Source organism: Nomascus leucogenys, chromosome 7b, assembly GCF_006542625.1.
Source record: "Nomascus leucogenys isolate Asia chromosome 7b, Asia_NLE_v1, whole genome shotgun sequence".
Lineage (NCBI taxonomy): Eukaryota > Metazoa > Chordata > Mammalia > Primates > Hylobatidae > Nomascus > Nomascus leucogenys.
Genome location: NC_044387.1, coordinates 105,396,752 through 105,414,691, shown reverse-complemented (window position 1 = coordinate 105,414,691; position 17,940 = coordinate 105,396,752). Strand labels below are relative to the sequence as shown.

Here is a 17,940-nt window from a genome sequence, read left to right as displayed (position 1 = left end):
CTGTTACGTTCCATAAGAAAGGAGATGCCCATACTGAGATTAGCTACCAGCATGTCCTGCCTGGCAGCACATTGTATCCTTTCTTCCTGGCAAACTGCAGGAAATCTCAATACCCTCAACACACTACCAAGTATTGCCAAACATTTAAGAAAAGCAAAAACCAACAGAGAGGCACCAGACTCATAGCTGAAGAATGTAATACTTCAAACTCTTAAAAGAGCAAGCTTGATGATTTTAGGATCTTTGAGGACAAAACTGTTTTCACTAAGACTATGCCAGCCGGGCGCGGTGAGTCATGCCTGTAATCCCAGCACTTTGGGAGGCCAAGGCGGGCGGATCACCTGAGGTCGGGAGTTCGAGACCAGCCTGACCAACATGGAGAAACCCCGTCTCTACTAAAAATACAAAATTAGCCGGGCGTGGTGGCACATTCCTGTAATCCCAGCTACTTGGGAGGCTGAGGCAGGAGAATTGCTTGAACCTGGGAAGCGGAGGTTGCAGTGAGCCAAGATCGCGCCATTGCATTCCAGCCTGGGCAACAAGAGCAAAACTCCGTCTCAAAAAAAAAAAAAAAAAAAAAAAGTATGATTATGCCTTGATTTGCTTTTTATTTAATTAATTAATTTTTATTTTTATTTTTTTGAGATGGAGTCTCGCTCTTTTGCCCAGGCTGGAGTGCAGTAGTGCAACCTCCGCCTCCCGGGTTCAAGCGATTCTCATGCCTCAGCCTCCCCAGTAGCTGGGATTACAGGCGTGTGCCACCATGCCTGGCTAATTTTTGTATTTTTAGAGTATTTTGTCTGCAGACAAAAGTCTGCAGAGACAAGGTTTTAAGCCAGGCATTAAACGACTTGTAAAACAAACTCTGCCACTCCCTGACTTTTTAAAATAAAAATGTTATGTTCACATATAATTGGTTTATTATTTTTAGAGGATTAATATCTTTAAAGCACTTAATTTCTAGCATGGTAACTATTGGTAGAGGTAACCCACATACACATTCTTTGGGGTCCTCAGTCTTTGGGGGGGGTGTTAAGGGGTCCTGAGGTCTAGGAGAATGGAACTAGAATAGGTGATTAGACTATTCATAATGCTACAAACTTTTGGAGAAAATCTTAGAGAAAAAAATTTTAAACTTAGTCCATCTCCCAAAATAGAAAAGAATGAGAAAAAACAGTAACAAAACTTCGGTTAAAGATTACAGAAAAAAAGTACAAACAATGCAAGTGGGTGGTTGGGTGGTTTTAACTTATCAGAAGATGCTATCAGAGCACATTAAAAAGAAAACCAGAAGTATTACTTAGCTTTAAAAATGAAGGGAATTCTGACATCATGCTACGTGGGTGAACCTTGAGGACATTATGCTAAGTGAAATGAGGCAGTCTCAAAAAGACAAATAAGTGCTGTATGATTATATGAGATGCTTGGAGTAGTCGAAATTATACAGACAAAGCTTCCAGAGGCGAAAGAAAGGGAGCAATGGGGAGTCAGAGTTTAATGGATACAGAATTTGTTTTACACAATGGAAGGAGTTTTGGAAATGGGTGGTGGTGATGGTTACACAATATGAATGTATTCAGTACCACTGAACTGTATACTTAAAAATGGTTAACATGGTAAATTTTGTGTTCCGCGTATTTTGCCACAATAAAAAAATAAAACACTAGCCCCGTCTGACAGGGTTTCTGTTATGCTAAATGTGAGTGCTCAGTATATGCCAACAGAATTGGGAAAAAAGTAAACAAAATTCAGCCTAAAAAGATATTTAAAATAATATAGGAAGAATGAAAATAAGGGCTAGAAAAATATATGCCAATATCTCCTTTAACAAGGAGAAAGTAAAACTTATCAATCCTATTAATATACAAAACAGAACTCAAGATGTGAACATCACTAGAAGAGATAGAGAAGGGTGTTTTACATTAGTAAATGGGTCAAATACACCAAAAAGATAAAATTCATTGATTTGAAATGTATGATAAAGGCAAAACAGAACTGGAAAATAACATTTGGGAAGCCACATCACCATGGAAGCATTGATAATCAATTTAAACCAAATAACAACAAAAACTAGCATCTGCTTGTGGGATGCTCTTGGTCACAGGTATTTTGTCACACAATGATTTTTTTAAAAGTGATGAACTAATCAGTTACTACTGCATGACAGATTACCCCAACACTTAGGGAACAAAGAGACCCAAATGTAGAGGTGACTCAGTGGCCGGGACTACAGTCAACCCAGTGCTGTGTACTCACATCGGGTGCCTGGGCTTGGTATAGCCTGAAGGCCAAAACCCAAGGGCCCATGTAGGGTTCTCCACGTGGCCTGGCTTCCTCACGTCTCAGCGTTAGAGTGGTTGGACTTCTTACATGGTGGCTTAGGATTCTAAGCACGTGTGTTCCAGGAAACAAGGCAGAAACCTCATTGCCTTTTATGACCTAGCCTCAGAAGTCACATAGCATCATGTCTTTCATGCTCTATTGGTTGAAATGGTCATAAACCCTCCCAGATTTAACGCAAAAGGGCATAAAGCCCTACTTCTTAATGGGAGGAGTGTCAAATAATGTAAATTATAATAATCTTTAAAGATTTTATGTCTTAAAATCTCTTCAGTCCAACTCTGGCCACAGATTTATTAACATTCTTCCCATATGCAAGAATGCATTCGCCCTTTCCACAGATGCCCCTAACTTGAGATCCAGGATATCAATCAGGTCCAGCTGCAGCTGAGATTCCTCAGGTGTTGGTTTCCCAGCCATGGCTCTTTGAGTACTTTGAGAATCTCCTGGGAAAGACTAGGGATAAGGAGCAGTTTTACTTTTAAACCCCGTAAGTCTTGGCTCTTTTATATTCTTTCTAAATTTTGCTTGAAAACTGGCCAGTTCTTTTTATTATTTTTTTAGTTCACCTCTCTTTGTCAGTTCTTATTGTGGGTAAAATAAACCACTGGTACTTTAAGCATTCTGCTTGGAGGTCTGCTAGGCCAGATCTACCAATGCAGTTGTTAGTTTTTCCATTTCCTTTAACACCACAAGCACAGTGTTGCTAAACATTTTGCCATTTCATCCTCTCAGACTTCATCAACAGCCTTCTCTAGGCCCTTGCAGCTCTGCTGGCCACCAGGTCCCAAAGCTGGTCCACCTGTGCTAAGTTCGTTCCAGGAGCACCTCATTTCCTGTGCCATGGTTAGCACTTTGATCCTGGTCTTTGAGTCTTTGCAGGTTGCTGCTTCACACAACTAAGTTTTGTGGTGATGTGTTAGCAGAGCATAGTAACTAATATAAAATAGAGAACATTTCCATCATCCTAGAAAATTTGCTTCATGCTGCCCTTTGATCAAAACCCACCCTTCAGCCTGGTGCAGTGGCTCATGTCTGTAATCCCAGCACTTTGGGAGGCCGAGGCGGGTGGATCACCTGAGGTCAGGGGTTCAAGACCTGACCAACATGATGAAGCCCCCATCTCTACTAAAAATACAAAAATTAGCTGGGTGTGGTGGTGGGAGCCTGTAATCCCAGCTACTCAGAAGGCTGAGGCAGGAGAATCGCTTGAACTGGGGAGGCAGAGGTTGCAGTGAACCAAGATCACGCCACTGCACTCCAGGCTGGGCGACAGAGCAAGACCCTGTCTCAAAAAAAAAGAAAAAAAAAAAAGACAAAAACCATTAGGGGAAAATAGCTTACTATTAATTTCCTTTAGAATTGAATTTTAAAGGGCTTATAGATAATCTAGAAGCCTTGTTCTACAAAGTGCGTATTTCTTGGAGGCAAGATAATTTAACATGTTTTATGCATCTACATCTGTTTCTCTAAATGTGTTCTCATTCAGGTTTTGTCACTAACTTGGCATAGTTTTCAGCAAATTACCAATCATTAATTTATTCATTTTCCTACCAGGAAGCCACTGTTAATTATTTTTTAAAATTTTCTGTAACCTTTAGCAGTCTTTGGTTTAAATGTAGGGAAGTAGAGTTACAATTTTTGTGACCTTGCCCAAGTGATGTAACTTTTCTATACCATACTTATTTTATTTATTTTTTATTTATTTATTTTGTTTTATTTTTGAGATGGAGTCTCGCTCTGTCGCCCAGGCTGGAGTGTACTGGCACGATCTCAGCTCACTGCAACCTCCACCTGCTGGGTTCAAGTGATTCTCCTGCCTCAGCCTCCTGAGTAGCTGGAATTACAGGTGTGTGCCACCATGCCCAGCTAATTTTTGTATTTTTAGTAGAGACGGGGTTTTGCAATGTTGGCCGGGCTGGTCTTGAACTCCTGACCTCAGGTGATCCGCCCATCCCTGCCTTCCAGAGTGCTGGGATTACAGGTGTGAGTCACCGTGCCTGGCCCATACTTACTTTTAAATAGGGGATTAAAAATGTCCCAGCATAAAATGCTAAACATGTTTAAAAAATTAACATGAGGATAGTCAAACAAAAACAAATAATGGTTGCTTGTTAAAATATTGTTAAAAAAACAAATCAAATGTGCCTGTCTGTTAATCTGATATCGTGTATTCCTTTTTTTCTTTTTTGGAGACAGAGTCTCACTCTGTCGCTCAGGCTGGAGTGCAGTGGCGCAATCGCGGCTCACTGCAACCTCTGCCTCCTGGGTTTAAGCAATTCCCCTGCCTCAGCCTTCTGAGTAGCTAAGACTACAGGTGCGCACTGCCAAGCCAGGCCAATTTTTTGTATTTTAGTAGAGATAGGGTTTCACCATGTTGCCCAGGCTGATCTCGAACTCCTGACCCCAGGCAATCCACCTGCCTCAGCCTTCCAAAGTGCTGGGATTACAGGCTGAGCCACCACACCTGGCCTCAGCGTGTCCCTTTTTAGTACATACTTAACCTGAAACATTCAGCAAGTTTAATACTTTTGGATGTTTTCTATAAATGTTTAGTAATAATTGCGCTTATTGATAATTATAATATGGAAATTTAAGAAATAAGCATGTTGATAAAAATTATAGTATGCAAAATATTGTTGCTAGTTAAAAACACCTTTATGTTTAATCAGGAATGAAATGTTTGACTTTTATAGTAGAAGTATTTGTTTTAATGGCAATATTAAGATTTATAAATCCAGCATATTTTCTGGTTGAGAGTTTTGGAATATTTGGAGTTACTTTTTGCCATTGTTTCCCTCAGTCATTGCTGAGGACATTTTTTTTGAAGTACGCCCTCCAACTAAGAAAAGCTGTACCTAAATTAAGTATTGTATTAGTGCCCTCAACTCAGAGGTTTCTAACATTTCCAGCTATTAAACTGCAGTAGGGAAGGATAAAATTGAGATAACAAAGGCATCGTCTGTAAATTATACTTGCCTAAAAACCAGTACTATATACATTTTTAAAGATACTTTCATTGTTTCGTTTGTAGCTTTTATGCCCAAGGAACCCGGTGAGCATCAAATACTAAGCTACGTCCAATTTTTTTCTACAAAGTTGTAATCTAGATGTCATTAGTATTATTTTATACATACTTTTTCTTGAGTTAATACATATTTTTAAGGGTTAAAGCATGTACCACCGGGCCGGGCACAGTGGCTCATGCCTGCAATCCCAGCACTTTGGGAGGCTGAGGTGGGTGGATCACCTGAGGTCAAGAGTTCAAGACCAGCCTGGGCAACATGGTGAAACCCCGTCCGTACTAAAAATACAAAAATTAGCCAGGCATGGTGGTGGATGCCTGTAATCTCAGCTAGTCTGGAGGCTGAGGCAGGAGAATCGCTTGAACCCAGGAGGCAGAGGTTGCAGTGAGCTGAGATTGTGCCATTGCACTCCAGTCTGGGTAACAAGAGTGAAACTCCATCTCAAAAGAGAAAAAAAGAAACAAAAGCATGTACCACATACTTTCTTTGTTTGGCCATTTTCTCTTTTTTTTGTTCTTTTCTGTAGCTTTTCTGCAATTAGATAAAAAAGGACCACAAAAACAACACTTTGATCAGCCTTCAGTAGCACCCGGGAAAAACTACTCTTTCACAAGAGAAGAGGTGAGACAGATCGATCGGGAAAATCAGAGGCTTTTGAAAGAACTGTCAAGACAGGCAGAAAAGCCAGGAAGCAAAAGTACAATTCCTAGATCGGCTGATCATCCCCCAAAGTTATATCACAGTGCTGTCAACAGACAGAAGGAACAACAAAGGATTGAGAGAGAAAACTTGGTAAGTAACTGAAATAGTCATCAAAGAAAATGTGTTTGCACTGATTTGTACGTCCAGCTTATAGGAAACCTAAATACAGCCAAATATTCAAACTTCATTACATAAAAGCAGGTACGGTATGTGTGGTATGAAACATATGATGTGCTGTAAGTCTGGAGGATACAATATGTATTTTTATCCAGGAAACTGTATATTAAGAGACCACTGGCCAGATGCAGTGGGTCACGCCTATAATGCTAGCACTCTGGGAGGCCGAGGTGGGCAGCTCGCTTGAGGCAAGGAGTTTGAGACCAGATTGCACAATCTGGCAAAACCCCAGCTCTGCCAAAAATGTAGAAATTAACTGGGCATGGTGGCACACACCCATGGTCCCAGATTCTTGGGAGGTTGAGGTGGGAGGAGCATCTGAACCCGGGAGGCGGAGGTTACAGGGAGCCGAGATTCTACCACTGGACTCCAGCCTGGGCAACAGAGCCAGACTCCATCTCAAAAAAAGAAAAAAAAAAGAGAGAGAGAGAGAAGGAGACCATTAAAGGAAAATACTGAGAGCTCCATTATTTATTTGCCTAGACCAGTTAAATCACTACAGTAGAACAGGAAATGGTATCCAAGGGTCAGATACAGTGTTTCTTCTGTGAAGTATGCAGTCACTAGTGAAATCTCTTTTACTTTATTGTGTCCTGGAAAGCTAAAATAAATTGTACATCACTTATTTTAAAGGATCAGTATATCTCAAATAGGCCAAATTGCTAGTCTGCTACTTAAATGTATGAAACATTGATTGTTAAAATCATATCGTTTGATATTCTAAGAAAATAAATATGGGAACTGTTGAAAATCTTCACATTTAAAACTATTATAGCATATTTTTTTCATAAAATTTAGTTCATAATAATTGCTGATATTTACTGAGCTTTTACTAAACACTAGGCATTGTTCTGGGTATCTTCCAAATATTAACTTATTGAATCCTGACAACAATTCTCTGAAGTAGATAACTATTTTTATCCACATCTTATGATGGAAAAACTGAGGGTTAGACAGGTTAAATGTTTAGCACAGAGCTGCTAAGTATGCTGCTGAGCCAAGATTTTAAACCTGGATAGTCTCTTAAACTAGAATTAGACCCTTAATGAACACGTAAACTCAGAGCTAAAATAATTTAGAAAGCTATTAAAATTATTAAGACCATTTTCAAAATTAACCCTCCTTATGTGTCATTACCAGTGTTTTCCTGTGTAAGCATATACTTACCTAAACTTGTAACAACTCTCTTTTACATTTCTTTAGTACCATACTAACCCTAAGAGTTGGGATGCTAGGATTACTATTTCTAAAAAATAGTAGTCTTGAACCCTTCAAGAGGATTACCCTGCATGTGGCAAGGAACAGATAGCTAAGCCAGGTGAAATGAAGTTGGTGGGAGCTGAGATAGATGATAGCTTTCCACACATCACCTTCGCAGTATTCAAGATTCGTTCATGTCTCATAGAAATTTGAAATTCCTGTATGTCACAAACATTTGGGATTACTTCCTTTGTTTTCACTCTCACACCTGGCTCTGGGCCAATCTCATTTAATAAGCAGTTACATTGTGCATACTATTTTACAAGCGTTAGGCCTTAAATCCTGATAGCAATCTTATAGTTACTGTAGTTATAGAAGAGTAAAAGAGACACTGAGTGGGGCACAGGGACTTATTCAGGTTCACACAGCTAGCAGGTGTCAGAGCCCAGGTGCAAATCCAGGTTACCTAGCTTTGGGGTTACCTTTTTTTTTAACCAGCTTTATTGAGATATAATTCACATACCATTACCCATTTAACGTGTACACATTCAGTGGTTTTTGGCATATTATTAAGTTGTAGTAATGTATATATAACTTAAAATTTGCCATTTTAACAATTTTTAAGTCTAATTCAGTGGCATTAAGCATATGCACAGTGTTGTGCAACTGTCACTACCATCTATTTCTAAAACGTTTTCATCACTTCTTACAGATGCTGTGCTTATTAAACAACTCTCCTTTCCCCACCCCCTTATCCTCTAAGGGCGTCTAGTTTGCTTTCTGTCTCTATGAATTTGGCCATTCTAAGTATTTCATATGAGTAGAACCATACAATATTTGTCCTTTTGTGTCTGGTTTATTTCACTTAAAATGTTTTCACGTTTCATCTATGTTGTAGCATGTATCAGAACCTAATTCCTTTTTATGGCTGAATACTATTCCATTGTAGGTGTAGCCCTAAGCTATAGTGAATAATACTGAAGTGAATATTGGCAACTATCTGTTCATGTCCCTGCTTTTAGTTCCTTAGGGCCACATAGGGTAGAATTCCTGGGTCATATGGTAATTTTGTGTTTAGCTTTTTAAGGAACCTGGGTGTACTTTTTTTTTTTTTTTTTTAAGAGACGGAGTCTGGCTCATCACCAGGCTGGAGTGCAGTGACGTGATCTCGGCTCACTGCAACCTCTGCCTCCCAGGTTCAAGCGATTCTCCTGCCTCAGCCTCCTGAGTAGCTGGGACTGCAGGCGCCTGCTACCATGCCCGGCTAATTTTTTGTATTTTTAGTAGAGACGGTGTTTCACCATGTTAGCCAGGATGGTCTCGATCTCCTGACCACATGATCCTCCCTCCTCTGCCTCCCAAAGTGCTGGGATTACAGGCATGAGCCACTGCGCCCGTTGACTTTGATTATTTTTCTATTTAAAAAATCCTATTAGTCCAGGCCTGGTGACTCATGCCTGTAATATAAATATAATTATTTATATTGGAGCCTGTTTGACAGTCTTAAATACTACCTTCCTGACCAGAAGTATGGTCTTAACCATACTGCAAGCCTTCTCGTACTCAACCTTAAAAAGAGCCACATTCACTCTTTGAGTGTGAGCCAATACTTTTTTTTTTTTTTTTATAGAGATGGGATCTCACTTTGTTGCCCAGGCTCGTCTCAAACTCCTGACCTCAGGCAATCCTTCTGCCTTAGCCTCCTAAAGTGCTGGGATTACAGGTGTGAGCCACTGCACCCAGGCTGATAGACTTTTTAATCTGTTTGCTAGACTGTTAATATTCAAAATACACATGTATGTGTTCAGCACACACAGACACACTTTTGTAGTTATTTCCATGTCAGATATACTGCAAAACAGAATTCATTCCTTTATATTTTTGATGATTTATATCCCTTCATTTGCTCTCTCTCCAGTGACAGAGAACAATTCAGCTGGCTAACAGACATGATAACTAAAGCATTTGTGTTCCAGCACTCTTAGATCGGTGTGTTAGCAATTCAGAGGCTATTTAGATGGAAATAATCCCAGACAAAGAAGTAGTGTTGTGCAGAAAAGGTAGAGAAGGAAGGCAACGATTGTATAAAACTGACTTCTGTGCTCTAGAGTTAAAAGCATACTGTTCATCTGTCCTCCTGATGAGGTTCAAGATCATCATTATTTGTTTCAATAGGTAGATATTATCCTTCCTCTCATTAAACATTGCAACCAAACAAAAATTAAGGGAATAAAAATTATTCTAGCTTATTAGCCTAGCTGATTAGCAAATTTTAAATTCAGAGAAATGAAAATTTTATCCAATAGAGTGTTTTTATCCAGTAGATAACTTTTATCAGTAGACAGCCTCAATTATCATTATAATTTAAATAAAATTAGAATTTTATTACTTGTAAAAAGGGGAGTAATTTTTTAATTCATGAATTCTGAAATATTATTTTTAGCCAGGTACAGTACAGTGGCTTATGCCTATAATCCCAGCATTTTGGGAGGCCAGGGCGGGAGGGTTGCCTGAGCCCAGAAGTTCAAGACAAGCGTGGGCAACATGGTGAGATTCCATCTCTACAAAAAATAAAAAAGTAGCCAGGTGTGGTGGCACATGGCTGTAATCCCAGCTGCTCAGGAAGCTGAGGCAGGAGGATTGCTTGGGCCTGGGAGGTCAAGGCTGCAGAGAGCCGTGATCACGCCACCTCTGCCTCCTGGGTTTAAGTGATCAGTTCAGCCTGGGTGACAGAGCAAGACCCTATCTCAAAAAAAGAAAGAAATATTCTTGTTAAACCATATCTCTTTCTTTTCACTTGAACTTTTTTCCGAAAGAGCATAAGAACAATCTTAGCAGAAGGAGAGGTGGTTAAAGATACTTGGTTGATGGTTTCACTTTACCCTCTAAGAAGAAGTGAGATTATTTCATTCTTTTATTTTATTTTATTTTATTTTATTTTTTGAGACGGAGTCTCGCTCTGTCACCCAGGCTGGAGTGCAGTGGCGCAATCTCGGCTCACTGCAAGCTCTGCCTCCTGGGTTCATGCCATTCTCCTGCCTCAGCCTCTCCGAGTAGCTGGGACTACAGGCGCCCGCCACCACGCCCGGCTAATTTTTTGTATTTTTAGTAGAGACGGAGTTTCACCGTGGTCTCGATCTCCTGACCTCGTGATCCACCCGCCTCGGCCTCCCAAAGTGCTGGGATTACAAGTGTGAGCCACCGCGCCCGGCCTATTTCATTCTTTTAAATGTGTGTCAGTATCCTCAGGTATGAAAGAATGTTGGGGGGAGAGAAGTAATTCAAGCAAAGTTATGGAGGAAGTAAGATTCCTAGAGGAATGTAGTATCACAGTTGGAGCCTAAAGTTAACTAAATGGAGTTAACTTATTTTCTTTTTTTTACTTTCTAAGATTATGTATGTAAATAAAATAGTCCTTAGTTATTTCGTTGTTCTTGTTTTGGGGGGATTTTTTTGTTGGCTTTTGGAGATGAGGTCTTGCTATGTTACCCAGGCTAAACTCCTGGGCTTAAGTGATCCTCCCAGCTCAGCCTCCCGAGTAGCTGGGACTACAAGTGTGTGACACCCTGCCTAGCTCATTAGCAAATTTTAAATTCAGAGAAATGAAAATAAATAGACAATATCGTCTAGCCCATCTTTTCATGTAGAAAAATTGAAACGAACAAATAAATAATGTAATGATGATTTCTGTACCTGTTAGCATAATTTTTCCAGTTAGGAGTTCTCGTGTTAGAATTTTATTTTAAAAATAAAAGGCATGTATGAATTTAGAAACTTAAGGCGGTTCTTTTTTTTTTTTTTTTTTTTTTTGAGACAAAGTCTCGCTTTGTCACCCAGGCTGGAGTAAGTGGCTCAGTCTTGGCTCACTGCAACTTCTGCCTCCCGAGTTCAAGCTATTCTCCTGCCTCAGCCCCCTGAGTAGCTGGGATCACAGGCCTGTGCCACCACGCCTGGCTAATTTTTGTGTTTTTAGTAGAGACAGGGTTTCACCATGTTGGTCAGGCTGGTCTCAAACTCCTGACCTCAGGTGATCCTCCAGCCTCGGTGTCTCAAAGTGCTAGGATTACAGGCGTGAGCCACCACACCTGGTCTAAGGCAGTTCTTAAAAACATTCCATGAAAAATAGGCTGCGGTGGTGGATCACCTGAGGTCAGGAGTTGGAGACCACCCTGGGTAACATGGCGAAACCCATCTCTACTAAAAATATAAAAAATTAGCCAGGCGTGGTAGTGGGCGCCTGTAATCCCAGGGCTCCTGTAATCCCAGCTACTCAGGAGGCTGAAGCAGGAGACTCACTTGAACCCGGGAAGCAGAGGTTGCAGTGAGGAAAGATACTCGCCTGGGGAACAAGAGCAAAACTCCGTCTCAATAAATAAATAAATAAATAAATAAATAAATAAATAAATAAACCTCTTCTGTGCTTTGTCTGCTAGTATACAGGTGTAACTTTATTTTATTTATTTATTTATTTAGACGATCTCGCTCTGTCACCCAGGCTGGAGTGCAGTGACGTGATCTTGGCTCCTTGCAGCCTTCCTCTCCTGGGTTCAAGTGATTCTCCTGCCTCAGCCTCCCGAGTAGCTGGGACTACAGGCTTAAGCCACCACACCCAGCTAATTTTTGTATTTTTAGTGGAGATGGTATTGCCACGTTAGCCAGGCTGGTCTCAAACTCCTGACCTCAAGTGACCCATCTGCCTCAGCTTCCCAAAGAGCAGGGATTACAGGTGTGAGCCACTGTGCCTGGCCTGTAGGAGTAACTTCAGAACTCTTATATAGAATAATTAAAGGGAGATTGTGATAAATTGTCACAAAAATGATTTATAGCAAGTCTCATACCTACTGTGAATATTAATCTGTTGATTAAGAGTACTTTTGTTCTAGGATCTTGAAATGATGTATAGTTTACTTCATTTGGGTTTCCTTCTGTCTGGTTAAGGTCTGCTATCTCCTTCCATTGAAGAAAGCAAGCTAACGATAACTCAGTGAGACTCCTGCTGTTGAAATGTAGAGAGCAGTCGTCTTGATTCTCCCTGTGTGGGGGACAGTTGTTACTTTTTAGTGTCCTTACAGGGTCTTTGCTTCATCACTCTAGAAACACTAAAGCAACTCTCCTCTGCTAACGGCTGCAGAAATCATTAAGACATTATTTATTTGTTTAAATTTGTTTAAACATCAAAAGATGGGCTAGGTTAATTTTTTTTCTAAAGAGAATAATTCCTGGATATAAAATAAATATTTGGACAAGTGTATTAGTCCATTTTCATACTGCTATAAAGATACTACCTGAGACTGGGTAATTTATAAACAAAAGAGGTTTAATTGACTTACAGTTCTGCAAGGCTGGAGAAGCCTCAGGAAACTTAGAATCATGCTGGAAGGCGAAGCCCAAGCAAGGCATGTCTTACATGGTGGCAGGATAGAGAGAGAACACAGGGGAAACTGCCACTTTTAAGCCTCAGATCTCATGAGAACTCCCTCACTATCACGAGAACAGCATGGGGGAAACTACCCCCATGAACCAATCACCTTCCACCAGGTCCCTCCCTCCACATGTGGGGATTTACAATTCGAGATGAGATTTGGGTGGGGAGACAGAGTCAGACCATATCAATAGGTATATAACACAGTATTGTTAACTATAGTCAACATGCTGTACATTAGATCTCCAGAGCTTACTCATCTTGCATGACTGGAACTTTGTACCTTGGGTACTTGACATTTGCTAAGAGACTAGATCTTAGGTGTTCTCACCAGACACATAAATAAAAATGGTAACTCTGTGAGGTGATGGATGTGTAAGTAGCTCAAGTGTTATTTCAGCATGTATACCTATATCAAAACTTCAAGTTGTTTACCTTAATATATATAATCACCCAAAATTGCACTTTTTTTTGAGACAGAGTCTTGCTCTTGTTTCCCAGGCTGGAGTGTAGTGGCACGATCTCGGCTCACTGCAACAACCTCCAGCTCCTGGGTTCAAGCAACTCTCCTGCCTCAGCCTGCTGAGTAGCTGGGATTACAGGTGCCCACTAATTTTTGTATTTTTGTACAATGCCAGCTAATTTTTGTATTTTTAGTAGAGATGGGGTTTCGCTATGTTGGCCAGGCTGGTCTCGAACTCCTGACCTCTTGATCAGCCCGCCTCAGCCTCCCAAAGTGCTGGGATTACAGGTGTGAGCCACCGTGCCTGGTCTTTTTTTGTTGTTATTTGAGACAGAGTCTTGCTGTGTCTCCCAGGCTGGAGTGCAGTGATGCAGTCTCGGCCCACTGCAACCTGTGCCTCCCAGGTTCAAATGATTCCCCTGCCTCAGCCTCCCAAGTAGCTGGGATTACTGGTGTGTGTCACCATGCCTAGCTAATTTTTGTATTTTTAGTAGAGATGGAGTTTTGCCATGTTGGCCAGGCTGGTCCCAAACTCCTTAGCTCAGGTGATCTGCCTGCCTCAGCCTCCCAAAGTGCTGGGATCTCAGGCGTGAGCCACCGCACCCAGCCAAAAAATGCAATTTCTAAAAAAAAAAATGTGGACGAACTCTTTTGGGATTCATTATTAGAATCTGATTTGAGTGGCAGTTCTAAGATTTTGTAAACTGTACATTACCATTCTTACTGTTTTTTAATCCATTAAATATTTGTTTAGTATTTGTTATGAGCAACGTAAGGAAGGAATATAAAATACATATGAAATACTCCCTTAACTGTCTTGTACTTTCAAACTTAGCTGGGAACATAATACTGTTGCATGTCAAACAACTAGAAAATACAGCAATATTAACAATACCACTAATTTTAATAAGTTCTTTTTTTTTTTTTTTTTTTTTTTTGAGAAGGAGTCTTACTCTGTCACCCAGGCTAGAATGCAGTGGCACAGTCTCAGCTCACTGCAACCTCTGCCTTCCAGGTTCAAGTGATTCTCATGCCTCAGCCTCCGGAGTAGCTGGAACTGCAGACGCCTACCACCACACTGGGCTAATTTTTTTTGTATTTTTAGTAGAGACAGGGTTTCACCATGTTGGCCAGGCTGGTCTCGAACTCCTGACCTCAAGTGATCTGCCTGCCTCAGCCTCGCAAAGTGCTGGGATTATGGGGTGAGCCACCATGCCCGGCCTTAATAAGTTCTTGCTAGATACTAGGCACTATTTTAAGCACTTCAGATGCATTTTATCACTTAATTACTAAAAACTGACTCTCAGGTTATTTCGTTATTAATATCCCTATCATGGAATTTGATCAAGGACACAATCAGTGGCAGAGCCAAGTGTTAAGCCCAAATCTTTCTGACCATATAGCTTACATTTATTATCACTGTATTACAATTGTTACAGCATTTTAAAATTTTTATTTGTTTGTTTGTTTGTTTGAGATAAGGTCTTGCTCTGTCACGCAGGCTGGAGTCTAGTGGTGTGACCATGACTCACTGCAGCCTCGACCTCCTGGACTCAAGCCTTTCTCCTCTGCCTCTTGGGTAGCTGGGACCACAGGCACACACAACCATGCCCAGCTAATTTTTATATTTTTTGTAAGAGACAGGGTCTCGCCATGTTGCCTAGGGTGGTCTTGAACTCCTGGGCTCAGACGATCCTCCTGCCTTGGCCTCCCAAAGTGCTGAGACTACAGATGTGAGCCACTGCACCCAACCTGAACTGTTGTTTTTTAAGTTTTACATAAGAGTTCTAAATTGATGACTAAATTAACATGCATACACTTTTGATTATGGGGCTTACACCAGGGGTGTCCATTCTTTTGGCTTCCCTCAGCCACATTGGAAGAAAAAAAATTATCTGGGGCCATACATAAAATATACTAACCATAGCTGATGAGCTAAAAAAAGAAATCACCAAAAAAAAATCTCATAATGTTTTAAGAAAGTTAATGAATTTGTGCTGGGCCGCATTCAAAGCCATCCTGAGCTGCATGCAGCCTGCAAGCCACAGGTTGGACAAGGTTGGTTTACACCTTAAAATTTAGGGTAATCAACACTTTGTATTTTGATATTATTTCTATAGGCAAGAGTTATTTCTCAAATCCTTTAGCTTTTGTTGGCTTGTTGTATTCATGTAACACTCAGATGGACACATGGTATTATTCCATGTGATTTGGGTACATGAGCCGAATCATTTCTCTCTTATTTCCCTAAGTTTCTGCATGTAAACTTGATAATTGATGTATCAGACTCCAGAATGGGTTTACTTTTTGCATTATTTTACAATTATTTCAAAGTTGATTTTGATCACATCTGTATTGTTTTATATCTGATGAATAAGTATTGTAATTTTCTTAAAATTTGTAAAAGAAAAATACTCATCCAACCAAATAAATAAACTTAGGACACTAGGAGTTTAATAGACATTGAGACTTCTACCAGCAAAAAAGCAAAATTGAAAGATAACTGAAAATGCCAGGTCTTCTGTCTTGTCCTTTCCACCCTGCACAGCTCAGTGCGTAGTTAATAGGATAATCAGACAAAACAGCAAATGCACTCTGCTGGTAAAATACACTGAAGATGTGGCCCCAGGAAGTTCCTGCACAGTTACAAGCTGCAGGTAGAGAAGATATGATTTCAGGAGGTTTGGACACCTAAATCACACTGCTTCTCTGTCCACAATGCAAGAAAGAGGATATGATGGGAAGACCGTGGACTTTACAGTCAGGTGGAATCATGTTCAAGTCAAAACTCAGCTCAGCAAAGGGAACCACTAATACTAGTTGGGTAATTTGAGTGGGTGACTCTTTTCTAGCTTTTGAAGGCTAAAAACTAGGGAGGGGCACTTCACGCAGACGGAATAGCATGCAGGCAGGCAGTAAAGATGTTCTCAGTGGTTCTGTCCAGTTCTTCATGTGTTTTGCACCTCTGCTGTTTGCCTCCAAGCCTCCTTTTGTTTCTGTGACAACCTCCTCCTCTCCCTTTTCTAAACGGCCCTTCCCCTGAATATCTTGGCTTATTCTTCCGCCATGTGTTCCTTCTTTGGAATTGTTCAGGAACTCAGCATAGAAGGGCAGGGGGTGCAACTGATAAGACACCAAGTGGAAGAAAAAGTTTTGGGAGTCGGTGGTGATGTTTCACAACAGTGTGAATGTACAAAATACCACAGAACTGTATGCTTAGAAGTGGTTAAAATGTGGTTTCATTTTACCATGGTAAAAGGAAGAAAGAGAAAAAGATTGTACAGAGAAGACTTGTCCTATGACTGAATTCATGAGTCTGATTTTTTAGTGTGAAACTTAGTGCGGGTCAGTACTCCCTTTGCAAATAAGATCAGCTTCCTTCAGAGAAAGTTTGAATGAGTAAAGAAAAGAATAAAACACAATCATGGATCAATTCCCCAAGCTGTTTGGTCTACCTCGGTATTTCTTTCTCAACAATGCCTATGAAAAGCCAACAGAATAAACTCTTTCACCTTTTAAGAAATAATTATAAACAAAATTTAGAACATTATACATGAGTCTCTGTTACTGAATTGTAAAAAAATTACCATGTTATTAGATACTGTGTTGCCTTGGCCAATTGGTGTATATATCCTTTTTTTAAATTTATTAAAGTATTATTAAAATGGAGACAGGGTTTCACCATGTTGTCCAGGCTGGTCGGGAACTCCTGAGCTCAAGCAGGTCATCCACCCGCCCCGGCCTCCCAAAGTGCTGGGACTACAGGCGTGAGCCACTGTGCCTAGCCTACATATCTTTTTAAAAACTTTATCTTCTATACTAATTGGTTTTCAAACTTCTTAACAGCAAAAGCTTCTTTCTCCAAATTAAATGTTATGCACAATCTTTAGTATATAAAACAGACAATACAGGCCAGGCGCCGTGGCTCACCCTTGTAATCCCAGCACTTTGGGAGGCTGAGGCGGGCGGATCACGAGGTCAGGAGATCGAGACCACGGTGAAACCTCGTCTCTACTAAAAAATACAAAAAATTAGCTGGGCGTGGTGGCGGGCGCCTGTAGTCCCAGCTACTCGGGGAGGCTGAGGCAGGAGAATGGCGTGAACCCGGGAGGTGGAGCTTGCAGTGAGCTGAGATTGCGCCACTGCACTCCAGCCTGGGCGACAGAGTGAGACTCTGTCTCAAAAAAAAAAAAAAAAAAAAAAAAAAACAGACAATACAGAAAGCATAGTTAGGCTAGTAGAAATTAGCAGTGCAAGACCCGAGGGCCCTCCCTGCTGGCCTTTCCCCAGTGGCCTACCAGCCCTTGAGGCACTACTGCAAAGGAAACAGGGTGAAAGGCACTGCTCTACAATGTGCATGTGGAGAATCTATGGTAGCTTCCATATGTGTGTGCTCATTCCTAGGGTCTAACACTAGGTTCTTAGCATTATAACTCCCATTACATCATGTCTATGAGAAAATCAGGTTTAATGTATTTTATTTCAACTTACAGCACCTTTCCTAAGACTAACCTGGCACAAAAGAATTAGGCCTCTAGCAAGCTTGTCTAACCTACCTTATTTTGTTGTTTGTTGTTGTTGTTGTTCTGTTTTAGGCTTTTAGCAGCCTG

General features: G+C 40.7%; 1 protein-coding gene across 2 annotated transcripts in view; it reads left to right on the top strand.

Moving 5' to 3' along the window:
• CFAP97 (cilia and flagella associated protein 97) overlaps positions 1–17,940 on the top strand; it is a 44,436-nt gene that overhangs the window by 23,606 nt on the left and 2,890 nt on the right. The window contains exons 3-4 of one of the 2 annotated variants that reach the window (XM_003271487.1): positions 5,893–6,158; positions 11,919–13,235. In XM_003271487.1, the coding sequence (XP_003271535.1) occupies positions 5,893–6,158; positions 11,919–11,960 (308 nt within the window). In that variant the 3' untranslated portion in view covers positions 11,961–13,235. Of the gene's footprint in view, positions 1–5,892; positions 6,159–11,918; positions 13,236–17,940 lie in introns of those variants that run through there. The other variant, XM_030816388.1, reaches the window with a different exon arrangement.